At 44.4% G+C, this 25,277-nt stretch overlaps 1 protein-coding gene across 4 annotated transcripts in view; it reads right to left on the reverse strand.

The window, feature by feature from the left end:
• LOC136439495 (E3 ubiquitin-protein ligase RNF213-like) overlaps positions 1-25,277 on the reverse strand; it is a 63,125-nt gene that overhangs the window by 14,725 nt on the left and 23,123 nt on the right. For all 4 annotated transcript variants that reach the window (XM_066434914.1, XM_066434916.1, XM_066434915.1 and 1 more), the window contains exons 35-62: positions 25,106-25,235; positions 24,346-24,584; positions 23,906-23,988; positions 17,467-17,600; positions 17,019-17,105; positions 15,539-15,664; positions 14,794-14,957; positions 13,910-14,138; positions 13,144-13,314; positions 12,504-12,742; positions 12,074-12,202; positions 11,651-11,807; positions 11,273-11,343; positions 10,332-10,464; positions 9,575-9,682; positions 9,247-9,332; positions 8,327-8,515; positions 7,635-7,758; positions 6,909-7,118; positions 6,310-6,446; positions 5,362-5,755; positions 4,269-4,469; positions 3,773-3,920; positions 3,128-3,269; positions 1,994-2,207; positions 1,601-1,715; positions 1,040-1,218; positions 408-614 (exon numbers count right to left, since the gene is read on the reverse strand). In XM_066434914.1, coding sequence (XP_066291011.1) covers positions 408-614; positions 1,040-1,218; positions 1,601-1,715; positions 1,994-2,207; positions 3,128-3,269; positions 3,773-3,920; positions 4,269-4,469; positions 5,362-5,755; positions 6,310-6,446; positions 6,909-7,118; positions 7,635-7,758; positions 8,327-8,515; positions 9,247-9,332; positions 9,575-9,682; positions 10,332-10,464; positions 11,273-11,343; positions 11,651-11,807; positions 12,074-12,202; positions 12,504-12,742; positions 13,144-13,314; positions 13,910-14,138; positions 14,794-14,957; positions 15,539-15,664; positions 17,019-17,105; positions 17,467-17,600; positions 23,906-23,988; positions 24,346-24,584; positions 25,106-25,235 — 4,546 coding nt within the window. The remainder of the gene's footprint in view (positions 1-407; positions 615-1,039; positions 1,219-1,600; positions 1,716-1,993; positions 2,208-3,127; positions 3,270-3,772; positions 3,921-4,268; positions 4,470-5,361; positions 5,756-6,309; positions 6,447-6,908; positions 7,119-7,634; positions 7,759-8,326; positions 8,516-9,246; positions 9,333-9,574; positions 9,683-10,331; positions 10,465-11,272; positions 11,344-11,650; positions 11,808-12,073; positions 12,203-12,503; positions 12,743-13,143; positions 13,315-13,909; positions 14,139-14,793; positions 14,958-15,538; positions 15,665-17,018; positions 17,106-17,466; positions 17,601-23,905; positions 23,989-24,345; positions 24,585-25,105; positions 25,236-25,277) is intronic.

Here is a 25,277-nt window from a genome sequence, read left to right on the forward strand (position 1 = left end):
AATTTTTGAACAATTGAATTTTGACAAATTTTGAATTTTTGAAATTGTCACTTTCCATTTCAAATGATTTGCTCTTGACAGTACTAGTAACCATGGATAAATTTTAAGAAAGAAGCATGTAGAACTCTTAACAAAACGGCAGTATGACAAAAGCATTCTGGACACTTTTACTACACTGTTAACAGCTGATAAAAAATTACTGATAAAAAAACAAAAAAAACAGACATAAGTACATGTATCACAATTTGTGTCAAAGTGATTGTTTGGTACCACTGATCCTAACCTTTAGTTGGGATTGACCAAAATACCATTTTCTGTTCAATTCTCTCCTACAAGTACAACACTAACACCCACTGCACGTTTATTTGGACCAAAGTAGTCATTAACAAAGACAACAGAAGTCTCACCATTGATGTGTCTGAGTCAAAGTCCAGTGTACAGAGTTTCTCCAGCAGGACTGGTGTGGTCTCCAGGAGCTGGGACAGGTTGAGCAGACGCCCCTGCACACGACTGAAGGCCGTGTGGACAGCAGGGATGGTGAGGCAGAAGGGCTCCTCTGTTCCAGACTGGTCGTAAAGCTCTTCAGCAGACATTTCTACAGCACTGCATACCATCTGTCATACAGGAGGGGAAAACAAAGTGTTACGCATGCCTACTAACACCTCAGCTTGTAATAATGACAAAGATCCACAGAATGCGATCAATGAATTTACAATCTTAATTTTGACAAACGTACCACAGTTAATTAACTTTCTCCCTACTGCCTAACTCTGTAACCAATAGGCATTATAGTGCCAATCCGCTACTTCAGTGTGCTGAAGTATTACAGTTAAAACAATATGTACATGTACCAGCTGTAACATGATTACTAAAATACCCTTAAAAGGAAACAATAAAAGTGTTATCAAATACAATGTACATGATAGTTTACATACAAAAACATACAATCTTGTTTCATTACTGAATATTTGTCAGGAGGTCATCAGTAAATGCCTATTGCCCTTCATTTACCCAGAAATGTAGGTATACTTTGTCCCACCTTAATCTCTTCCACAGATGTAGTCACCATCCTGTAAGCCATCCACACGAAGTCATGCAGATATCTGGCAGCGATGTCCTCCTCTTGGTCCTGTTCTGCTGCTGTCTGGATAATCTTGCCGAGTGGGGATTCCTCAAACAGTCTGGGCAAGGCCTGATCAGGTGTCTCTCCAGTTTTTGCTAAAGAAGAGAAAAAAAATGATATTCAGCAACTTGACCAAAAGGGGACAATACTATTATAGTATTTATGAATAAAATATATCCACTCATATAAGTCAACATCTGTGATTATTGAATGGCACAAATCATCCATGTCATCATGCTCTGTTTAATGTTCAGACTTACATACTTTTGTTAACCCTCATAAAAGCAATATACGAAAAATTCTTGTATTCTTAGAAATCTTCTATCACTGTTTGAGACAAGCAATAGAAATTATGAAGACATTGGGCTGAGTACATCTTATACAAATCATTCTAAGCATATCATAATTATGGTAACTTGTTTGCTGATATTTCAGATTAGACAAGTCTGATAAGGGCTGTTTCATCAATATCCCCACCTTCCAGTTTCTGTGCCGTCTTCCACATGGCGTCCACCTGACCTCGGATGACCCAGGAGAAGGGCACCCTGCACTCAAACAGCTGCTCGCCACAGCCTGAGCTCAGCACTGGGATCTTAAAAACATCAAGCAGCATTTTAGATCATTAACCTTCTGTCTACTGCCTAATCCCCTAAACAAAACAAATTTGGTGCCAAACGGTTACCTTAGCAAGGAGAAGGTTATATGTAACTACCAAGGGATCTGGAAAATATCAACCATTTCAGACCATTAATATGTGGCTATGTTGGACAATGAGTAATACTTAAAATGCATGGAAACCGAACTTGCTATATGTTAATGGAGTGAGGTATGAATAATATAGTAGACTTGTAGGTGTGTATTCACTAATACCTTTTGACGTTGTACATTCATAACAGGGGACAACATGGCGTTATAGTGGAAAGGCACCAGGTTATGGTCACTCAGGACATCCAGGAAGAGTGGGACGGTCCACTCTCCTGCGGGGGTGGCCATGTGGTCCAGGTTAGAGTTCCTGTCTGCGTATGCAACAATCTCAGCCAGAAGAGGGGCTATCACCGAGGACAGGTGGTTCCAGGCTGATTGTCTGAAATTTGAAAAACAAGAGACAATGGTTACACTGAATCATAACTTTTACATTTTCTTTATACAGCTGTAGCTGATTTTGAAGAATACCCTAGTACTTAAGTTTCAGTACCAATGACAAGAATATACTACTGTATTTTCGCATCATCTTCTTCTGTTAACTTGAATAGGTGCTCTTAAGTTCAAAAAGAGTGTATGGTACATGTAGATATGTTAAACTGTGTGCCTTTGTAATAGCGTTGGTGTAGCCACTTACCTTTCATTACCAAGAACAGGAATATAAGACTTAAACTCTGCACTTTCGTGCTCCATTGCCTTGAAGATTTCAATTACTATTGATTACTGATCTGAAATATCAGTGTACAAAATCTATCAGAGGTGTCTTCATTTTTGTTAGCTCAGCATCTCTGCCATGGCTGCAGCTCCTTTTACTTACCTTCCAGTACCAAGGACAAGAACATAAAATCATACATTCATGTCAACGTATAGTATCTATCAAAGGTTTATTTATTTCTACATGAGTGTCCTAGTTTCTGTGGTACTAATAGCCTTGGGTGCAGCCCCTTATACTCACCTTTCAGTACCAAGGACAGGGACATAAATCTATATACTCATGTCAATGTCTATCATCTGTTGGAGTTACACTCATTCCTACCTGAGAGGCCCTGGGATAGCCTTGAGTGTAGTTTCTAATGCTTACCTATCAGTACTAGGACAATAAAATAAAATCTAGTACTCATGCCAATTTGCAATGGACAGCATCTGTTGGAGTTAAACTCATCCCTACCTGAGTGTCCCTGCTTCTGTGATAGCCTTGGCTGTAGCCCCTTATACTTACCTTTCAGTACAAAGGACAGAAATACATTCATGTCATACCATGCCAATTGACAGTACCTACTATAGAGTTGCACTCATCCTTACCTGAGTGTCCCTGCCTCTGTGATTGCCTTGGGTGTGGCTGCCTCATTAGTAAGCCAGTTTACACCTCCGTCAGCTTTGCTCTTCTCCTTTTCCTCCAGCAGTTGCACAATGCGAGCCTTCACCACACCACAGAAACTGGGACCTGAAACAGTATGAATCATAAACAACCATCTTTTCTTTCGAAATTATCTAAGCGGATGCAAATTAGTTCCTACACTCTGCACTAGTTATATGGCACAGTCAGCTATTTGGAGAAGTATCCATAATCAATATTTAGTCTGTTATATGGTTTGCAAGCAATATATCTCAACACTTCTTTTATACATGTACCTGTATTCTACTATTCAGTTTGCCTGTATTTCAAGCTATCCTGGAATGACATTGCTTGAGAAAGTTGAACACATATAGCAATGTCATTCAGAAGCACGTCTGAAGAATGGTGAAGACAATTTCAAATTTTTCACTTTAGAAAATGCAATATATCTATTTCATCTCAAGACAGCTGGGTAACCCCTTCAACTTACAAAAGTCAATTTCCAGCATATCATTAAAAAAAATTGATTATTGCGACAATCAAACATGACTTATCAACAAACTAAAGTGATCAATACATTATATTCAGTATTTTACTAGCATTCTACAAACCTTTCTCCTTCCTCTCCAGAAGCAGCTGCATGAGCTTCTCAATCCTGGTGACAGTCCTTCTCTTTGGCAGGTCCTTTGGATCCTCCAGCATGGCTGCTGTTGCCTGGATACAGCTAACCAGCAGCATCTTATCATCCAGTACAGACACCTGGGAATGGTAGACACGCACCAGGTCAGAATATGTGATATATATGTACTTCAGTGCAGACATTATCAGGACACCATAACGTTACACAAGTTGCCACAGGATTCCTACAAAGCTGTTGTGTTATGCCGGGTGTTGTATAGGATGGTTGACCAATTCCAAAGTTGGATTCCTTCATCTACAGGATAGAAAGTTGAAATATATCGAGTATGAGGAAACAATTACAAAGAAGTAAAACAACTACAGCAATATCACATTTTCTATGAGATCACCTTTTTCAAATACATACAAAATGTACCGAAATGCAACACTGAAAGACTTAACTATAATCACACATGGACATACATGTACCTCTGTATATTTGTCAGTTGTCTTTGGTTCTGGGTTTATTTCTTCCTTTTCTGCAGTGAGTTCAAGCTCAATGTCATCCAGGTCCATCCCCTCATGGGCATCACCACCCTCCTCCATGGATGACCCTTGGGGTTCCTCATCCTCATCTACATCCATGTCCTCACCAACACCAGGTTCAGCACCAGGGACAGGCATCTCCTCCTTCAAAACCAAACATCAAATAGTTTCCCTGTAAGGTTATTTTATGACATCATGTGCATAATAAGTACCATAAGCTGCAGCTGTACTAATTATCAATACTGCTATTCTTTAGCATAACACTCCAGGTTCAGTACCATGGACAGGCTCCTCATCCTAAACAAACATATGTTGATGAAGGCTAGACGTCCAGGTATTGAGATACTCAATGCAAAAGTTGCTCAAGCAACTGGATAAGTTTTAAAAATGGTCAAATGTTTCCGACAGCATCTACTATCTTTTGTAGGTGACTGAAGATGGCAAAAGACAGTGGATGCCGTTTGAAATGTCTTACCATTTTCAAAACATATCCAGTTGCTTGAGTAACTTTTGCATTGAGTAAACATCAAGCGATTTCACTGTAAGGTTATGCGATGCTCTCATATGCATTACAAGTACCATATGCTGCAGCTGTACTAATAATCGGTACTGCTACTCTTCAGCATAACACTCCAGTTTCAGCACCATGGACAGTACCCAACTCTGAAACCAAACACCAAGCAATTTCATTGTAGTAAGTTTGTATGATTCTGTATGGATACTAATAAACATGAACAGCTGTCCTTCAGAGCACGTTTCCCAGGCACAAGGTAAAAGCTATTTATGGCTGGATCTGTGAATTTATGTTTAAGGGTTTGGGAAACCAGGCTTGGTGTCAAAACATAGGAAACTGTACTACTCAATGGGACTGTGGTTTAATACACACATTCATCTGTATAGATCTTTCAAGTACATTCCCCTCCTCCCCAGCATCTACATCCATGGAGACTGTTTCTTCCTCCTCCCTCCTGTGTCCCCCTGTAGCTGACTAATTATATAACTAAAATACTCAACAGGACTGTGGTTTAACACGCACCTCCATCTGTACAGATCTTTCAGGTAAATTCCCCTCCTCCCCAGCATCTACATCCATGGAGACTGCTTCTCCCTCCTCCCTCCTGTGTCCCCCCAGTAGCTGACTGATTGGTTTCCCCCTCATCTGGGCCACATCGGGTGCGTTCCTGTGCGGAGGCTGGAGGTCGTCGATGTGCGCGCACGTCCACTTGCCGCCCTGGAAACCCACGAAGCAGCCCCCGGGCAGGCGGGGCAGCTGCACGATGAAGACCAGGTGAGCCGTGGTGTTGCCCACCTGTGTCTGCTCGTCCTGCACACAGTACCTGGCACAGGCGATCAGGTTACTGTTGGTGTGGCCAGAGTCACACTGGACTATCAGGATGGACTCCTGCTGTAGTGTTGTTGTCAGGAAATCTCTGCAGAAGCAACAATATCAGAGTGAATTGAAAGTGTGACTGTTTCATTATTACACATTTAGAAGTCAAAAGATGAACATACAGGGATCTTTTTTTGTTGATGAAGGTTAGACATCCAGGTAATAAAATACACAAGATAACAGTTACTCAAGCAACTTTACAAAATCCATCCAGCTGCTTGAGTAGCTGTTATCTTAGAGATCATTGTCTTTTTTTGTACTGGAGTGATGATTTATGAGTAGCATATGATATTAAGATGTGGTAAATCATTTTGTCTTATATTTAGAATATAGTCATCTACAGTAGCCTTAACTTTTGTTGAGTCTTCATCAAGGACAATGAACAATGAACTCAATTGTATAATGGTTACTCATGCCCACAAAGGGCTAAAATGCATTAAGGTAGATGAAGAAAAGAAAGGGAAAGAAAAATCATGCCGTATTCCATCTGTATCAACAAATACTCTTCTCTACACGTGCACACAGCAGATCAAGAGGACTTGAAGAATTGATAACGGGACAAATCATGGTGCATTAAACAATTTGAAGACTTACCTGATTTGCTTACAGAACTGATGCTCGGTGTCAAACTGTTGCAGCGACATGACGGCTACATAAAAAGGAGGCAGGCCCAGAGCTGCGGCCAGAGTCTGAGCATCTGTGTGGGACAGCAGCTTGGAGTGGGTCGTTATCTGGGGGAACAGATTAAAATTATGATATAATTTTATGATTATAATTATGATTATAAAAATGTAAATCATTTGCACTTAATACACACACACACACACACACACACATAATACACATATATACATGACTGTATGTAGCAATTGTCAAAAGAAAGAGAATTGGTATAGCACCAGGAATGGATTTAAAGCTTATTTCTCTTTCAAGAGGCACATCAAATTGTTACTCCCAAGTGTTGCAACACATTTTCAGAAGAGAGTAGTTTAAGTTTTAAAATTTGTATTCCTTAGCTACAAAACATGTACATGTTAATGGAAGCAAGAACAAAAGCATTAGCCCTTTTTGTTCTAAATTGAAGTGGTAAACTTGCATTTGCCATTGTAATTTGCCCTATGAAGAGGTCTTTCTGATAAAATATGATGAAAACACTGTCATCTTTTTTTGGAAACTTGAAGAATGAAAGTAACCTGTGTCTGAATGCCCTGCTGCAGCCCCCCCGCCTGTCTGGACTGGTCGATCCTGTGACATAGGAACTCCTGCAGACAGGAGTGGTGCTGCTGGTGGAAGTACTTGTCGTTCAGGGCTGCTTCTTCTGACGACAGCCTGGACTTGGACAGTCGGACCACGGCGTCTGGTGTGGCACACTGGAGGAGAAGGTCCTGGGCCTTCTGAAGTATCTGATTATGAAAAAATTGGACAATATGGTTAATATTCAGACTTCTGTAAATGACTGATGAATGAAATAAAAGTTTACGAAAAACTAGACATGTATAAGAATGTAACACTGCAAAAATACATTTTGATATCTGACAAGTATAACCAATTGTGTTTTATCCATAATAGTTGACCAGAGTACAGAAAGGAGGGTAGCTTTACAAGTGATGTAATTTGACTCTGACAATCAAGTCAATCTCCTTTATGATACTGAAACATTCAACTGGATGGCATTGAATTAGACACAGTAGTAGAGTGACTATAAAAAGTTGACATAGAAATATCCTACTATCACTACCAGAATGCTTCAAGTTATTCAACATGCAATGACTTTAAGCCTCCTTCATTGTACAACTCTACTGTTCCTGTGCTGCAATATGGCAGTGTTAAATATTTGAGGCAACACTATAACATAAACACAGCTCCTCTTTCAGAGCATCAATGAATATCCGAGGCAGAAATAAATAACACAAACTCACCTCCTCTTCCACAGCAGGGTCATCTGTGTCCACCCCACTCATCTCAGAGCAGACCTGGAACACCAGGGTAGCGGCCGTGTCGGGGTGGTAGCCAACAAACGCATCTCCTACTGTGTACTGGTACCTGGAACAAGTTAAAGATGGCAAGGTCGTCTTGTGGTTGAGTTTGTCTTAGATACATGTAGTTCTGGGTTAAAATCCCAAGCAGGCTCCAATGTTTGCCCTTGGTAAAGACACTTAACACCTATTTCCTAACATGAAAATGAGCTGCTATCAACAACCCTAGTCCTGCTGAATATCCAGAGCAAAACTATACCCCCACTGGTGAAGTGCCCAGACACCTTTGAAACAAAGGGTATTACATTGTAATTTGAAATTGCTCATGTTTAGTTACTTCACTTTACAACAACCTCGCGGGTGCAACGTATGTATTTTAGAAATACCCTCAACCCGACAATTATCAGGGCTAGCATACAGAACAAGCATGTGCAAACCGTCAATTGCCGGCTCAGCAGGACAAGCGTTAAGGAGATAGACCTTGAGTATGATAAACAACCCACCAGACTTACCAACAAGAGTAGGGGTCTGTCAAAGTGTGAGTGGATCAAACCAAGCGATTGGGTCCTTGGCAACCAAAACTAACGTGTTACACCTTGAAGCTGTTCACCAGCTTTGCCATGAGAACAACTTACTTGACAGCTTCGTGTGGTGCAGTCCTGCGTGTGGCGAAAGCCTTTGCCCACATCTCCAGCCTGTGTGCGATGGCCTTCTGTTGGGGAGTCAGGACGGTGGAGATGGCCAGGAAGTGTTTCTCCAGACGGTTGATCAGTGGGATGGGGAATCTCTCGTACACGATGTCCTTCTCTGCAACAACTACCAGCCTGGGAGAGCATAGGAGATTTGAGTTAGGTCACACCATCCAAAAAAAATCATGACCATAGCATGTTCAGAACACGAGATATCAGACTTTCTGCTGCAATACCATAGCAAGTTGCTAGGGGACCCAAAATATTACATATTTTCAAGGTCTCAAGAAGACCTACCCACGTACCAAGTATCAAGACAATCCATCCAGGCATTCTTGAGTTATTGTGTACACATTAAGGACACACACACACACGATCGCTTTGCAAAACATAAACTTCTCGGCAAAGGTAATTACATGTATGTACATGTAGGCAGAATCAAGTTATCATCCAAGCCCTCTGTTTTCAGAGGCCCTGGCCTTCTCTGCAACAACTACTAACCTGGGAGATTGAGGATATTGTAGGCATGGTTCCAAAATTTACCACATTGATCTTTTTGCTTGGATAGTTCTATGCTTGGACAAGGCGTTGTGAATTCAACTGTTATATACTAGGCAGTCCAAATCACAGATTTTTTGTTACCTTTCTATGGTGTTTTACAAGTCTCTTAACCTTTAGCACACTGAAGTAGCTGTGTGGCACCCCATTCTCCACAGGTTACAAAGATAGGCAGCAGGGAGAAGGTTAAGTCTATATCTCAATCTTAGACTAGTAGATCTAAGCATTCAAAACATCCTGACATGTTCATTTTTGATGATGAAGTAGCGTTATTATGTGTTTTTCCTCCAGAACCAAAAACATTTTACCTGAAGTTTTGATGGACCCTGCACTTCACCCTATGTGTACCCAGGCCAAGATCTACGTATCGCTGTCCACCGAAGTACACGTAGTACTGCAGAGAGAAAAAAAACAGTTTGAGGACATTTTGAAATACTTCTAAACACAGATAACCATGTTCAGAAATGCAGGATACCAACACAGCCAATACATGTACTTTATCTTTTACAGGTTAAATACAGTTTTCTGTAAAACCTTCATTCAAATTTTGTTACAGTTACAATGTAACAGGACACAGTTAACTGTAAAAACCTTATTCATTACAAGACTGATGAAAATTAATGTAAGCCTGTTTACCTGGTTCAGAGCATCATACAGACTCTCATAGAGATTCTCCAGATTTAGCAGCACCACTGTCCTCCCTGTCTCCATGCACACTTTGATACGGTTGATGTTTCGACACACCTGACAAGGCAACATCATCCAACATCAATATTGTGTTCAACTGAGTTTGCTTAAAATCATGTAGTGAGAGGACAAGTCAATGACAAATGTCTACTGAATGCATTTATATCACATACAGCTCAACAAATGTACTTCACAATGCAAGTATTTCCTTTTGTGCAATCCATGAAAGCTGTCATTAACATCAAACTAAGAGACATCTTTACAGTTGGCCTATATACTGTGCTTGCTTTCCAATATTATCATCATACATCAGTACCATACTAAGATTTCTTTGGGCTGAGCTATTCATGAGGACTTCAAGCTGCAGTTCACACAACCGTGCATAGCATGTGTAGTCCAGTGGTTAGCGACCCTGCTTCTGGAACTAGAAGCAGCGAGTTTGATCCCGGCTGTGTCGCTCACCCGACATGCACACTACTGGAAAGGGCTGCAATCCTTAGGACAGCCGTGGTCCACTGTTCATTGTGCTTGTCGAAAAGAGCTAGGGGAATTTCCCCGGTACAGTGAACCTGTAAATACTGCACATAGTATCTTTCTTCTCTGTCATGACCAGTGGAAGAATAGCTCTTCAGTGAGCTATGTTGGATCAATATCACTTTTCTTAAACCATTACTGGACAGAAACAAACATTGTGCTGTGGCCGTACCTGTGTGTACTCCAGGTCCTTGGGGAAGCTGCTGCCGAAGATGATGACAGTGTCAGACATGGTCAGTAACTCCTGCTGCAGGATGCCCAGCGCTGCGTAGTTCTGGGTCAGAACCATCAGGTAACGGCTCTCCCTGAATCAATCAGATTTCAAATATTTAACAAGGACAAAGAAACAGATTATTAGATGTCAACAATGAAAGCATTACAAGAGAGGAAGAGGGCCAAGAAGCTTTTAAAACAAATTCAGCGATTAATAAGGCAGAGGGAAATTATACGAGAATTAAAGTCAATCACTACAATTACAATTATAATGATGTTATGGCTGAAATGATTGGGCAAGACAACTATGGCCTTTAACTAATAATATTGTTACACAAATCAACAGTTACTGCTTAACAAGGAGACACATCAATGAAACAGAAGTAATACAAATAATAGAGTGGGAGACAATAAAGCACCAAGGACAGTGTCGGTTGTAACACTAGTGGCAGAGAAAGAGCATGAATGTACAGAGAATAATGTATCAAAGACTTTTCAGCACAGAGGAAAGTGTTAAGTATGGTTATGATAGTAAGAAAGAGAATGAACCTAACAATGTAGAACAAGATAGTTCAGCACCAAGGACAGTATTGGATGTGGTTACAATGGTACCGATATCTAAGACAAAGCATGAATGTAGAAACAATACACAACAAGCCACTTCAGCACAAGGGAAAGTATTAAGTGTGGTTAATATATAATATTAATAGTGAGGAAGAACATGAATGTATATTGTAGGAACAATAATACAAGACATGTTTGTGATAGTTTGTTGTTGTTTTCATTGATTCTTAATAATACAAGACAGTTTAGCACCAAGGACAGTGATGGGTGTGATTACACTAGTAGGTAATAATGAGCATGAGTGTGCAAGTCTCCATGTGTGTGACAGAAGCCTACCCTTCACAGTGCATGCCTTGGACACTTGCTCTGATCAGGCCACTGGGGGTGCAGTCTGGGTCATCAGCATGCTGCAGCAACAACAACTGTGTCATTTCCACTTCTTTTTATTTACACAAAAGCTCCTCACGGCACATGAGCCAACCATTGTGAACATGCAAATTGGGTTGTACAAGGTGCAAAGGTGTAAATTCCAGAAACTTGTACTTTGTGATGTTATCTGTAACACAAGTCATTCCAGTCTACTCTTAATATTCTTGACTATGGCAGAGAATAACACATGCTTGCATGCATCTTTTTACTACTGTAAGTGTAACAATAGATACCATATAAAGTCGTGAACTTGCATCAAAGCTAAGATTGCATAAAAATGCATACCTTGTCATCTGGGAGTGTCCCCACCACTTGTCCAAACTTCTCCAGGGGATCCATGTCATCCCTGCCGCCGTAGTTCCTCAGGACTGCATGAACCACCTGAGCCTTGGTGGGGGGTCTCTCTGACGTCTTACAGAAACCGTACACCATCTTCACCAGGCTGTAAGATGTACAGTATTAACATCTAAGTATATGTTTCAATCATCATACTTATTAATCATTGTTACCCACAAATGGTTTGAAAAGTCTGTTTGTTACTACGTGAGGAGCTGGTTCACATTTTGTTTTATTTCTTCATCTGGAAAGTCTCAGAAAAATTCCTAAAGACATTTTAACTACATCAGAGATTATGTACACAACAGTAGTGATGATTCTGTGTCTACAAGCAGACCAGGTTTGAAGTGAATTGTATACTAGTAACTGCACCTGTAGAAATCACGGAGACCGAAGAACTCCCTGTCCTGATCATTGTAGAGCTTCAGGTAAGCCTCACACAGGTGGGGGAGGAGAGTCTTCATACGGGCCAGGACATGGTGGTCATTCTCACAGATACCCCTGGGAAATAAGAGAACAATATATCAGGAATAACTGTCATTATATCAAATTCCCGATGGTTATTAACATGTTCGTTAAAACTTTCCAAGATTTTGTAAAAGACGTTTTGCTATTCTTAGCAGGGGAGAATGATAATGATCAACCCATGTAAGGTGTCTAAAAATCTTTAATTACAGAAGAAGACATCAGACCTTCTAGAAGATAAATTGCACCCTTGCATCAGATTGCTAGAGACTCTGAAGACCTGAATCCTGTCTTTGTGCAAACAAGTGGGGAAATAGCTGCTGGACCAGAAACCTACCTTGCGCTCTTGGTCAGGTCCTCTTTCCTAGGCTTCCCCCTGGACACAAAGATCCCCCTGTTCATCTTAGCAGGATCCAGAGCCCAGTTGGAGATCCCCACAAACGCAACCTTCCTGTGGGACCTCGTCTGATCTGGGGTATCCTCTTCTTCCTCCTCTTCCTGCTCTGAATCATCAGCTTCTTTTTCTTCATCTTGGTCTTCCTGCTCATACCCATCCTCCAGCAGAGGATGCAGGGTCTGTGATACACCAATGCAAACGCAAGCATGACTACACTGTGTCTAATATGAAACACTTTCTTTGATAAATGAAAACACTTAATACTTGTTTCTAATAGGTTCCCAATGTTCTACTCGTTGTAACAAGTGAATGGATGTAAGGTCTACAATGCCATTTATTCCTTCTTTGTGATTAAAATACATGCAACAGTAACAATTTGCTTACACTCACTCTAGTCAAATATTGATAGATATCAAGAAAAAAAAGTAAATAACTATTTTGATAAAAGAAACAATTTTGATTTTAAAAAAAAATTTTAGATTACTGATGATCATTATCTTATGTCACATGAAATGATAATGTACCATGAAATACAACAGATACAACATATATCAATAAGATGTATCAATAAGATGTTCACCTTCAATGGCATTTTGGGCGAGTCCTCTGCCAGTCCCACCTCGTCCAGCACAACTACAGACACAAAGCGGGACAGGTCCTTGTCCTTCTGGAACTTGCTGCACTGGCGGAAAGTTCCCACAATGCCTTCTGGTGTTGCGAGTGGGCTGCACTGAAAGGAAACCATCTGGGCCTGAAACAAAAAAAAAGAAAAAAAGAATAAAGATAAAAATGACAACTGATCATATTTGAGTTAGCTACAGACTTTACAGGTAGCATGAAAGAATTTGGGCCCAAGAAAGTTTTCAACTGTGCAAAACAATCCAGTCTTTGTCAAAGAAGTAGCTAGTGAACCTATAGCTGTTTTGTCTTACAGGTATAATGTACCTTTAACCAGCTATTTGATTGATTGTACCTGATGTGTTCAACAGGGCTATCTCCAGTTCCGAATTTTGCTCCCGTCATTTCAGTAAACCCTTGGTCACATCCTGGTGCAATTTGAACTTATTCTAATCCCATCTGTATGAAACATGCCAGTTTTACTTTCAAGATGGCAGAATGGCCATAATCTTTCTTAGTTATACCCAACAAGATTCCATCAAATGACTAGATGACAGACTCAAAAAGAGAAAAACCTGCACCACAAGAAAAGGCAGTGCATAAGGAAAGCATTTCATCATCATCATTGTCACCCCCATCAGGGGCAAAGTAGGGGGGGGGGGAGGGGGGGGGGTAGTTGAGGTCCCGGGCTACGGCGGGCACGGAAAGACTCAACGCTAATTTCCCACCTGCTTGAGTCCTTTAAACAAGGTGGAAGGTGCAGAGTCTCCCTGCATGGCGTCTGCCACGATGGTTTTGGCCAGAGACTTGGAGCTACCCGGCTTCCCCACCAGGAAGAGAGGGATCTGCAGCTCGATGCACACCACCATCATGAACACGTTTTCCTTCAGGGCCGTGTTACAGGCGATGTTTGCTCCCAACTGGTCCTTCAACTCCTCAAGGAAGGCATCTTGGCATCTTAAGGGGAGAAAGAGAAAGATAACATCAACTTAACAACTCTGACAATCCCTGCTTATGCTAAGGTCACATTTCCCAACCAGGGTCCGGCCGGGCTGTTTGAGGAAACGAAAAATTACAGTCACGGTGTATTATACAGTAAATATGCACAAGCTATGCTCTTAATTAATTCTTGTTATGTTTTGTATTTTTTGTTGTATTGATATAATACTTTTCATTCCCAAAGACTGCCCGGCAAGGCCCCAGTTAGGAAATGTGATCATAGCATTAACTAACCCCATAAACATTCACTATAAGTGTTTACTAGCCTCATGTGAATTGCTAAATGTTTCTTCATGGAAAGTCTTCCATCAGCAATAACATGAAAGACGGGAAATGAATTCAAAAGGAAAAAAGTAGCATGCCTAGGTGACTATGGATGGTATATTTTTTCTCAAACACTATAGGCTTTGTAGCAAGCGTAGAACCAACAATCAAGAGGCAAGCACTTATATACCAAAATGGATTCAGCATCATTAGAGGGCTATACATTCAAGTCTTAAAAAAACAACAGAAGCAACGGTTACAATAGAGGTCTTTTAGTAGGAAGGTACAATACCTGTACATGTGTAAGTGTTTGAAAAAGTTGAGACTGGTTGGAGAAAGTACACCATACCTGTCTATCTCCTGTTCCACTGTCTGTGGTCCCTGGGGAAGCTGGCAGGGCTCGGTGAAATGTTGCGCCACGTTTTTCCTGTACTGTTTCCGAGTCTCCAGGCGTGAGTGGTAACAGACGCCAATGGCTAGGACAAGAGCTCTGGTGAAGTCAGATATATGTGCCTGTGACAAGATAGAGTGGGTATTGTCAGTAATACATGTATAGCCTTGGAGAAAAATGGTTATTGCTGTTTATTGAAGCTGTTCGTGACCAGCAGCAGGTTAGTACAGAGATGCTTAGCTGCACCTAATCTACTGTAATTTACTTTATCTTCACGGTAGCAAAATTTCACGGTATAAGGAAAATGGACATTTTCACTGAATTAAACTTCACTGCAAGTGATTTACAGAACAGATTTGTGAAGGAATCATGTATAATAACAACAGTTTTATTTCATGGTGATGATAAGTTCCTGGTACAGAGATGAACAGTATACTGGACCATCCCTGCAACACTAGGGTGACCTTAAGTCATCAGTGACCCCAAAAATGCTTTGCATTCTCCTTAGTAGAATCCTTGAATACCGCAGATAAAAAGATTCAGGACTGTACCACTAACTTAGGAACACTATCAAAACATTATTTTTGAAAAGGGCAAAGAATGAGTGGTGCAGGTAGACCTTGTCTTGGGCAGGTGATTTGACACAAAGTAGTTATGGAATTTCCAGGAGATCTTACAAGACGACAATAAGAGGAGTACATACATTCGACCTTGTGCTCCTGCCTGTGTCTGGCATCAGTGCCCTCAGTTTGCCAGACATCTTGTAGAACCAACACAGGACTGTCAGTGTCCTCTCTGCATCCCGCAGGCTCACAAAACTGCACTCATCCTGGTAGAAACAACAGTGGCCGTTGTTAAAACCCTAATATGCAGTTTAGTAATTACAAGTAGTACTTCATGTATCAAAAAAAGTTCATACAGTTTAGTAATTACTTGAGTAATACATTGTAAATCGATAGATCAGATAGATTGATAGATCGATAGATCTGATCTATCGATAGATCCGATACATCGATAGATCCGATTGATCGATAGATCCGATAGATCGATAGATCAGATAGATCGATAGATCAGATAGATCGATATATCGATAGATCAGATAGAACGATAGATCGGATAAATCGATAGATCAGATAGATCGATAGATCAGATAGATCGATAGATCAGATAGATCGATAGATCAGATAGATCGATAGATCAGATAGATCAGATAGATCGATAGATCCAATAGATCGATAGATCCAATAGATCGATAGATCCTATAGATCAGATAGATTGATAGATCGATAGATCTGATCTATCGATAGATCCGATACATCGATAGATCCGATTGATCGATAGATCAGATAGATCAGATAGATCGATATATCGATAGATCAGATAGATCGATAGATCAGATAGATCGATAGATCAGATAGATCGATAGATCAGATAGATCGATAGATCAGATAGATCAATAGATCGATAGATCCAATAGATCGATAGATCCAATAGATCGATAGATCCTATAGATCAGATAGATTGATAGATCGATAGATCTGATCTATCGATAGATCCGATACATCGATAGATCCGATAGATCGATAGATCAGATAGATCAGATAGATCGATATATCGATAGATCAGATAGAACGATAGATCGGATAAATCGATAGATCAGATAGATCGATAGATCAGATAGATCGATAGATCAGATAGATCGATAGATCAGATAGATCGATAGATCAGATAGATCAGATAGATCGATAGATCAGATAGATCGATAGATCAGATAGATCAATAGATCGATAGATCCAATAGATCGATAGATCCAATAGATCGATAGATCCTATAGATCAGATAGATTGATAGATCCGAAAGATCGATAGATCAGATAGATCGATAGATCCGATAGATCGATAGATCAGAGAGATCAGATAGATCGATAGATCAGATAGATCGATAGGTCCAATAGATCGATAGATCCGATAGATCGATAGATCAGATAGATCGATAGAGGCCATTTTTAAAACCAAAAAATGTCATGCATCAAAATAGCTGATTATTGACTCTTACGAATGGTGCCGCTAGTAATCGCTTCAAGAATGGGTCCTTAAGGTGTTCTATTACAAATAGTGTAAATTCTACCTGATGAATTCTGCCATATACATCATACACATAATGACATGCAGTAGCGTTGTTACCTTTTTGCTCCTCATGTAGCGCTGGGAGGCAGCCAGTACAGCACTCACAACCTTTGTGGTATTTGCTGGCAGGCTGTGGTCTTTCACCTAGAAGTTTGACAGAGGCAAACGAAATTATGATCTGGCAACAAAAGTGCAGACTATATGAATGATCGCTAAAACTGGATGAAGTAAAACTGTACACCTATCCTTAAATAAATATGATGTAAATGTACCTGTATGCACCAATACTAGAACAATTAAGACCATCATAAACACCTTGATGCTTACTGACTCTTTCCCTCCAACTCTCCTGATCCTCGGAGTCCATAGCTTAGTAAAAATGAACACATATTTAGCAAAACTAAATACTGTTTGATACAGGTACATTGTCTGTACAATTATAATAATTACAGTCTCATTTTATGCACAATTGTATTTTCCTAAAGAGAAAATAGAGAAGACTTACACATCTGTTGACCATCTGCACGATGTATTTCTCCTCCACATCGCTCCTGAGCTGACCAAAGTCCCAGACCAGAGGCAGCATGCTGGGGGGCAGGGGCTGGACACGGTACACCAGCTGTCGCAGTGGGATGTGACCTGAGGTTTGGGTACATTAAAGTCAGATTTTACAACTGATCTCAGATACTTGTTTCCTACCAATCTTACAAGTCCCTCAGACTGACTAGGGAATAAAAAACCCACACTGAGTTCATTAATTGTTTCAGGGCATTTCTCTGTGTGGCTATCTCTAGCACTTTTGGGACTGTTAAAAGTACTCCATTCCTTGTGTGTCACACACACACAGGACTGGAATAGAAGCCTTAATATCTTATTTTTTCCCCTGAGAATTTAGAGAGTTTTACTTATGACGTACCGGGAACAAATGGAACACAAATGACATCTTCTTCTCAATGTAAAAGTCAATCAAATGACATTGTGTAGTATTCACCAAATATGGGGGGATGACACAATTGACATCTGGGACGAGTTAGGGCACTGTCCCTGGTTAATAAACCTCCGGCCATGCGGTCCGGAGTCAGTCTGAAGTCCATCTCCGTGTGTGCGGCTGTGCCTCTCTTAGCCCTGTTATAACCACATAACAATTGGTGGCAGCGACCTATACTTCCGAGTATATTTTATCCACGCCATGGCAGCCGCACAACGTTCGAGACTCCCCCCGTCCTTCGACGGGAGCGACGATTTCCAACTCTGGAGCCAGCAGTTTGATGTCTGGGCCGAGTCCCAGCAACTGGACGACCCAGCGAAGCTGCGCCACCTCCCCACCTACCTCACCGGCGCAGCGTTCGGCTACTACACCGAACTGCCGGACGCTACCAAGGCCAACCTTGACCTCCTGCGAGCGGCCATGGTCGGGCCCTTCGGCCGTCCACAGTTGCTGGAAGAGTTCCGCCGGGCGGCCAACGCAAGACCACGACGCCCGGCGGAAAGCCTCTCCGTCTACGCCGCCGAGATCAAGCGGTTAGTGAGGCTGGCCTACGACGATTTCAACGACGCCGGGCGGGCCCACATGTCCCTCGACAGGTTCCTGGCTGGCCTCGACCAAGATTTGAAAATCCGGGTGATGGAGTTCGGCCCTGCCGACATCGACGCAGCCACCCGCCAAGCCGCCATCTGCGAGCAAGCCCGCCACACCGCTGCTCGTGACGTCCAGTACGCCATGCCCGACCACACCGCGGCCAGGGTGACCTCCACCAGGGCGCCGACACCGGACCTGACCGCCACCGTCGCCACGCTGGCGTCGAAACTGTCAGAGGTCGTCGACCTTCTCCAGTCCCAGGCCGGCAGCCAGCGACAGCCCGACCGTCGCGCCCGTGACCACCAAGATGACCCTGGACCACCGCCCGCCCGACGAGACAGCGGCCGTCGCAACGACGACCCTCCCCGCTCGGAGAACCGACGCCGTACGCCACGACGTCCTCGTCGCCCCGTCCGACCAGACGAGCAATGCCATAACTGCGGAGGGTTCGGCCATTACGCCTTCGACTGCCCGTCCCCACCCCAGGGAAACGGACAATAGCTGACTGCGCGCGCCAGCAGCCAGCTTTTCCCCAGCCCGACCCGACCCCAGACTGTTCCCCTTTTATTGACATTGAACTCCAAGGCGCACCAACCCAAGCTCTTCTTGACACAGGTTCGTGTATATCCATCATTAGTGACACTTTTCGGCTCCGTTCTCCCACCCTACGATATCTGCCGTTGACTCAATCCACTACAACCGTCCGTTCCGTCAATGGCGACAAGCTTAAGATCGTGGGAACATTACAAGCACATGTCCATCTGGGTACCATCTCAGCGGTTGAACTCTTTCATGTCATGCGGCAGTCCACTAACGATGTTATTCTTGGATGGCCATTCTGCCGTTCCCACAACATCGCCATTAATCCTACGTCCGGCACCGCGAAGATAGGATCTTCATCTGTCCCCCTGCTGTCGCGGCCGCCATTAGCCCCTCCTGTGTCGGACGCCTTTGTATGTCGTACTACTGTCTTGCCGCCGAACTCTGTCTCCAAAGTCCCAGTGAGGCTATCTTCATCCCGCGGAGTTCCCCCATGTGACTTTGTCGGTGTATTTGAGCCAGACCCGCGTCGCGTTACTTATGATGGAGTGGCGACCGCCCGGACAGTAGCTAATGTCCAGCAGGGATGTTCCATGGTGCAAGTCCTCAACACAAACAATCATCCCGTCCGAATCCCGGAGAGAATCAACATTGGACAATTCCACGCCACTTCTGACCCTGATGCCGCCTACACCATCGCAGACGCCGCCGACACCTTACCCGTCGTCCCGCCAACGCAAAAGGCCAAGGTACGTGTCCCCAAAACGTCTCTACCAGTCATCGACCTGTCCGACATTGGTCTTCCCCAACCACAATTGCAAGAACTTTCAGATTGCTTAGAGGCAAACCGTGATTGTTTTTCTACTGGTTCCTTTGACCTTGGCCGCACCGATTTAGTGCAGCACCGTATAGACACCGGCGACGCCGCCCCAATCAAACAACGCCCATATCGCACGCCCGTCCATCGCCGAGAGGTCTTACGTAACCAAATTGCCGAGATGCTCGACCATGACGTCATCGAGCCCAGCACGAGCCCGTGGGCTTCCCCCGTCGTAATCGTCACCAAGAAGGACGGCAGTCCTCGTTTCTGCGTCGATTACCGTAAGCTGAACGCCGTCACAGTCCCCGACGCCCACCCCCTGCCGCGCATCGACGACACACTTGACGCTATGGCCGGCTCGTGCTATTTCAGTACTTTAGACATGAGAAGTGCTTACTGGCAGGTACCAGTCCACCCAGACGACCGCCACAAGACTGCGTTTATTACATCAGACAATTTATGGCAGTTCAAACGACTTCCGTTTGGTTTGATGAACAGTGGGGCCACATTTCAACGTCTATATATATATAGTTCAACTTTGTCTAGCCGGCTTAGGTTGGGACGTCTGTCTCGCCTACCTCGACGATATCGTGGTATTCACCCGGACATTTGATGACCATCTTCATGCACTACAGGAGGTGTTTACACGATTCCGACGGGCCGGTCTGAAGCTCAACCCGGCAAAGTGCCGCTTCGCCCAGCAGGAAGTGACATTTCTCGGCCATGTGGTGTCCAGACACGGTGTCGCGCCTGACCCCGCGAATACATGCAGGGTCCGAGACTGGCCTACACCAACATGCCAGAAGGACGCGAGGTCTTTCCTCGGACTTGCCTCCTTCTACCGCAAATTCGTGCCAGGATTTGCAACTGTAGCTGAACCCCTGGTGAGGCTGACAGACAAGAACCACCGTTTCAAATGGACACCAGCCTGCCAAACCGCCTTCGAACACCTGAAGACGCAGCTAACCAGCCCACCCCTACTCGCGTTCCCAGACTTTAGCAGAGAGTTCTACTTGGCTACCGACGCGTCCACCTTCGGCATTGGCGCCGTCCTGACGCAGGACCACGGCACCACCCGGCGCGTCGTAGCGTACGCCAGTAAAACTCTCTCTAAAACACAGCGACGCTGGAGCACCTACGATCGCGAGTTCTGGGCAGCGGTGTGGGCCATCCGACAGTTCCGACCATACCTGTACGGACGCCAGTTCCAGTTATCAACGGACCACCGCCCCCTGTTGTCATGCAGAGACACTCCCCTTGGAGACGGCATAACACAGGACAGACGCACCAGGTGGGCCATCGAGCTCAGTACTTACGAGTTCGACATCCAGTATCGCCCTGGATGCATAAACAATGATGCCGACGCCCTGTCGCGCCGCCCGCCTTCGCCGACACCTGCCGACGCAGCTCCAGAGGACGTCATCCTACGGGATGCCCCTAGCCGCGCGGAGGTTCCGCCCCCTCCAGTCTCCACGCCCGCCCCTGATGTGCCTTCCTACGCGGAAGCTCAGGCGGTGGTGAACGCTCGTGAAGACCATGGATTTAATGTAGCAGCACCCGCACCTGATGTGCCTTCCTACGCGGAAGCTCAGGAAGCGACAGACTCTGACGACGATCGTGACCGTGATTACGGTGACCAGCCTACAGCGGCGCACGTTCGTTCCACCCACCTCGCCACGACACCTGCCATCGACTTCCTGGAGGCGCAACTAAACGACACCACCCTCCGCGAAGTTCGTCGTTGGCTCCAGGACGGCGCAGGTCAACCTCCAGTCCTCGCAGCACGAGACAGGCGCCGTGACCTTCTCGCCTACCACCACGAGTTCGACTCGCTGTTTCTTAAGGACGATCTGCTATACCGCCAACCCACGGACTTACCACCGACAGCCGCACCACAACTAGTGTTGCCCCGCGCCCTGGCCGATCGCGTGCTACCATCGCTCCACGACGACACCACAACCGGACACTTCGGTCCTGCCCGCACCCTGCGCCGCGCACGGGACAGGTTCTACTGGCCCGGTATGACGTTGGACGTCGCTCGTTATTGTCGTGAATGTGCCTCCTGCCAGCAGCGCCGCCCAACCGTGCCGACACCGCGAGCTCCATTCCGTCACATCGTTGCAACCCGTCCATTCGAGACTGTCGCCACCGATATAACGTACATGCCTCTATCGACGGCCGGCAACAAGTACGTCCTGGTGGTGTCGGACATTTTTACCAAATACGTTAATCTGTACGCCATCCCCAGACAGGACGCCGCCACCGTCGCGGACAAACTATTCCGCGATTTCATAGGCCAACACGGCGTACCTGATCAACTCCATTCCGACCAAGGGCCGCAATATGAGTCCCACCTCATCTCCGAACTCTGCACCCGACTTGGAATTCGTAAGTCGCGCACATCGCCCTACCACCCACAGGGCGACGGCCAAGTCGAGCGATTTAACCGGACGATGAAAGACATACTTGCGAAGTGTTTAGCAGGGCGCGAGAACGACTGGGACAGAATCCTACCCCACGTCGCCCTGGCCTACAACACCAGCCTCCACACCACCACCAAGCGCTCTCCATTCTACCTCGTCCACGGCCGAGAAGCCCGCCTACCAGTGGACGTCGCCTGTCAGCTACCCGCCACAACAGCACACCTGGCCGACCTGACGACAGCCATCACGTCAGTCCGCGACGCCATCGCCCAGTCCCATCAGACACAAGACCAACAACAAGCCCCCCGTGTCAACTACCACCAGTACAAAGTCGGCGATCGCGTCTGGCTTCACCATCCACCTTCCGCACTGTACAAACTCCGTCTGCCTTGGACTGGACCGTTCACGGTCATTGCCACCCTACCACCCGGTGAGCCAGCGCCCATCCTGTATCGTATACAACAAGACACCGGTCGCCAGCGCCAACAAGTAGTCCATCACAACAGACTGAAGCCGTACATCACTCCTACCCGCCGACTCCTGCCAGCACCACCCGCTGCCGCACCCGACAACAGACGTCGTCTGCCCGACGCAGGACACCTTGGCTTCGCAGGCTTCATACAGCAACATCACCTTCGCCCACCTGATCTACCTGCCGCCCAGCCCGACCCCCCGCCACCGGCCCCCGCTCCCGTTCCCGTCCAGCTGCCAGCGGTTCCTGCACCAGCCGTCAGAACGCGATCCGGCCGCATAAGTAGACCCCCTACCCTCTTTATGGACTTGGACTATAATTAATGAACTCAATTCCGCCAAAAGACACTAGATTTCTCAAAGCGCTCTCAATGATCGGCGACACATGAATTGTATGGCCATTTGTACCCTACCAGTTTCTTTTATTATTTGTATTTTTGTTGCTTCCATGTAAGAAACTCGTAATATTGAGCTTGTACCGCCGTTGCCATGTTGTGTTCATGAAGGACACTACTTCTGTATACATGTGTTAGTGTATGGAATGTACGATATTGTAGTTTTGTACTACCGCTCTTGTAATAGCGACCTTATTCTTTTGCATTGTTTGTTAGATGCCTATTGTTTATTTTCCATGTATTTTGTGCCCACGTGGGACCTCCCATTGCGTACTACGTTAGCCTTGCCCGGTTGTTATTGTTATTGTTGCTCTTTCGTTCAGCCAACCCGTGGCTATCGCCTCCGCCGGCTCCCTGTAATTAAACTGTGGAGTCGGGACGCCTCCAGATTAGGGGAGGGCCAGTGTAGTATTCACCAAATATGGGGGGATGACACAATTGACATCTGGGACGAGTTAGGGCACTGTCCCTGGTTAATAAACCTCCGGCCATGCGGTCCGGAGTCAGTCTGAAGTCCATCTCCGTGTGTGCGGCTGTGCCTCTCTTAGCCCTGTTATAACCACATAACAATTGTACTTGACATGCTCACCAAATTGATTATGTTATATGCTACAAGACCATTACAAAAGTCAAGAAGATTATAGGTACTTTCTATTATTTGAACAATCTTCTAATTTCCTCTATATCAACTGCATCTAGTCCAAACTAATACATACCAAACCTGTCTTTTGTTTCTGTGGCCTTGATGTGGTACCCAAGCCCAGCCTCCTCCAGCCTCCTGATCATGTCATCTGTGTGTCTGAAGAGAAAAAAACATGGCAAAAAATGAAGAATCACATATCTCTTATGTTTCTCTTCAATTTACAGTTGCTGTTGATACAAAAGTCCTCAGCCATCAGGAAGAGTGGTACTTTTAGGAATGAAGTTTTTCTGTATCATTTTATGTCACACATCATTCACAATACTAAATGGCAGTGGCATCAGCAAATCAAATTTCTTTACCTTACAGGAATTCAAACTTAACATTATACATTCAATTTACAACAAATGGGACTATTTGATTTCTGCACACATCTTTATCATCATTCTCATCTGATGGTTCTACTAAGGAAAAGGAAACCTTCAGTCTACAACAACCTTCAGCAACAAAAGCTACCTTCTGTACGGGTTGATGGCAGCGACGATCTTCAGGCAGCCATCTTGCCTGTTGAGAGGCTGCCCTGCTATCGTTCCATCACACATGATCTCCTTTATCAGGCCGATGGCTTCTGTGGTGTTGGCCTCATCGAAGAACAGCACAGTGTCAATGTTGTGCCTTTCCCGGTTGATCCTGGCAGTCTGCTGTGCTTTCTCCACCTTACGTATGATGTCGTCCGCTCTCACACCACCGTGGACCTGTTACATGTACATGTTACATTACATATATGTAGCTTTTCATTTTGCTACCAGGGTACATATAAAACATGTAGCTATCCAAAGAACCCAAACACTGCAGATGGACATTTCAATGGCAGAATATACTATATATATATAAAATGAACAAAATTGTGTATCACCCACTATATAGATTTAAATTAATAATGAATGAATGAATGAATGAATGAATGAATGGATGGATGGATGGATGGATGGATGCATGGATGCATGGATGGATGCATGCAAGGGTTGGTTGTTTGGTTGATTGATTGATTGGTTGGTTGGTTGGTTGGTTGGTTGGTTGATTGATTTATTGCTTGATTGATTGAGTGCTTGATTGATTGATTGATTGGTCGGCTGATCGACTGACCGAACGAACGAACGAACGAACGAACGAACGACCGACCGACCGACCGACCGACCGACCGACCGATCGATTGATTTTAAAAAAAAATCTTTGACTAAATTTAGTCTTGATGTTGAACATCATTCTGACAAACCTTCATGATGATCATGTTCTCGGGGTGTTTCTTGCCCTTGACATGGCCTGCCTGAAGGTCGCACATGAACCTGATGAGCCTGGTCTTCCCACAGCCTGTCTCTCCCATGATGATGACTGGGATGTTACACCTGTCAAAGGTCAATAACAGATGCCCTTGGAATACAACATCA

This window comes from Branchiostoma lanceolatum, chromosome 8 (genome assembly GCF_035083965.1).
Source record: "Branchiostoma lanceolatum isolate klBraLanc5 chromosome 8, klBraLanc5.hap2, whole genome shotgun sequence".
Classification (NCBI taxonomy): Eukaryota; Metazoa; Chordata; class Leptocardii; order Amphioxiformes; family Branchiostomatidae; genus Branchiostoma; species Branchiostoma lanceolatum.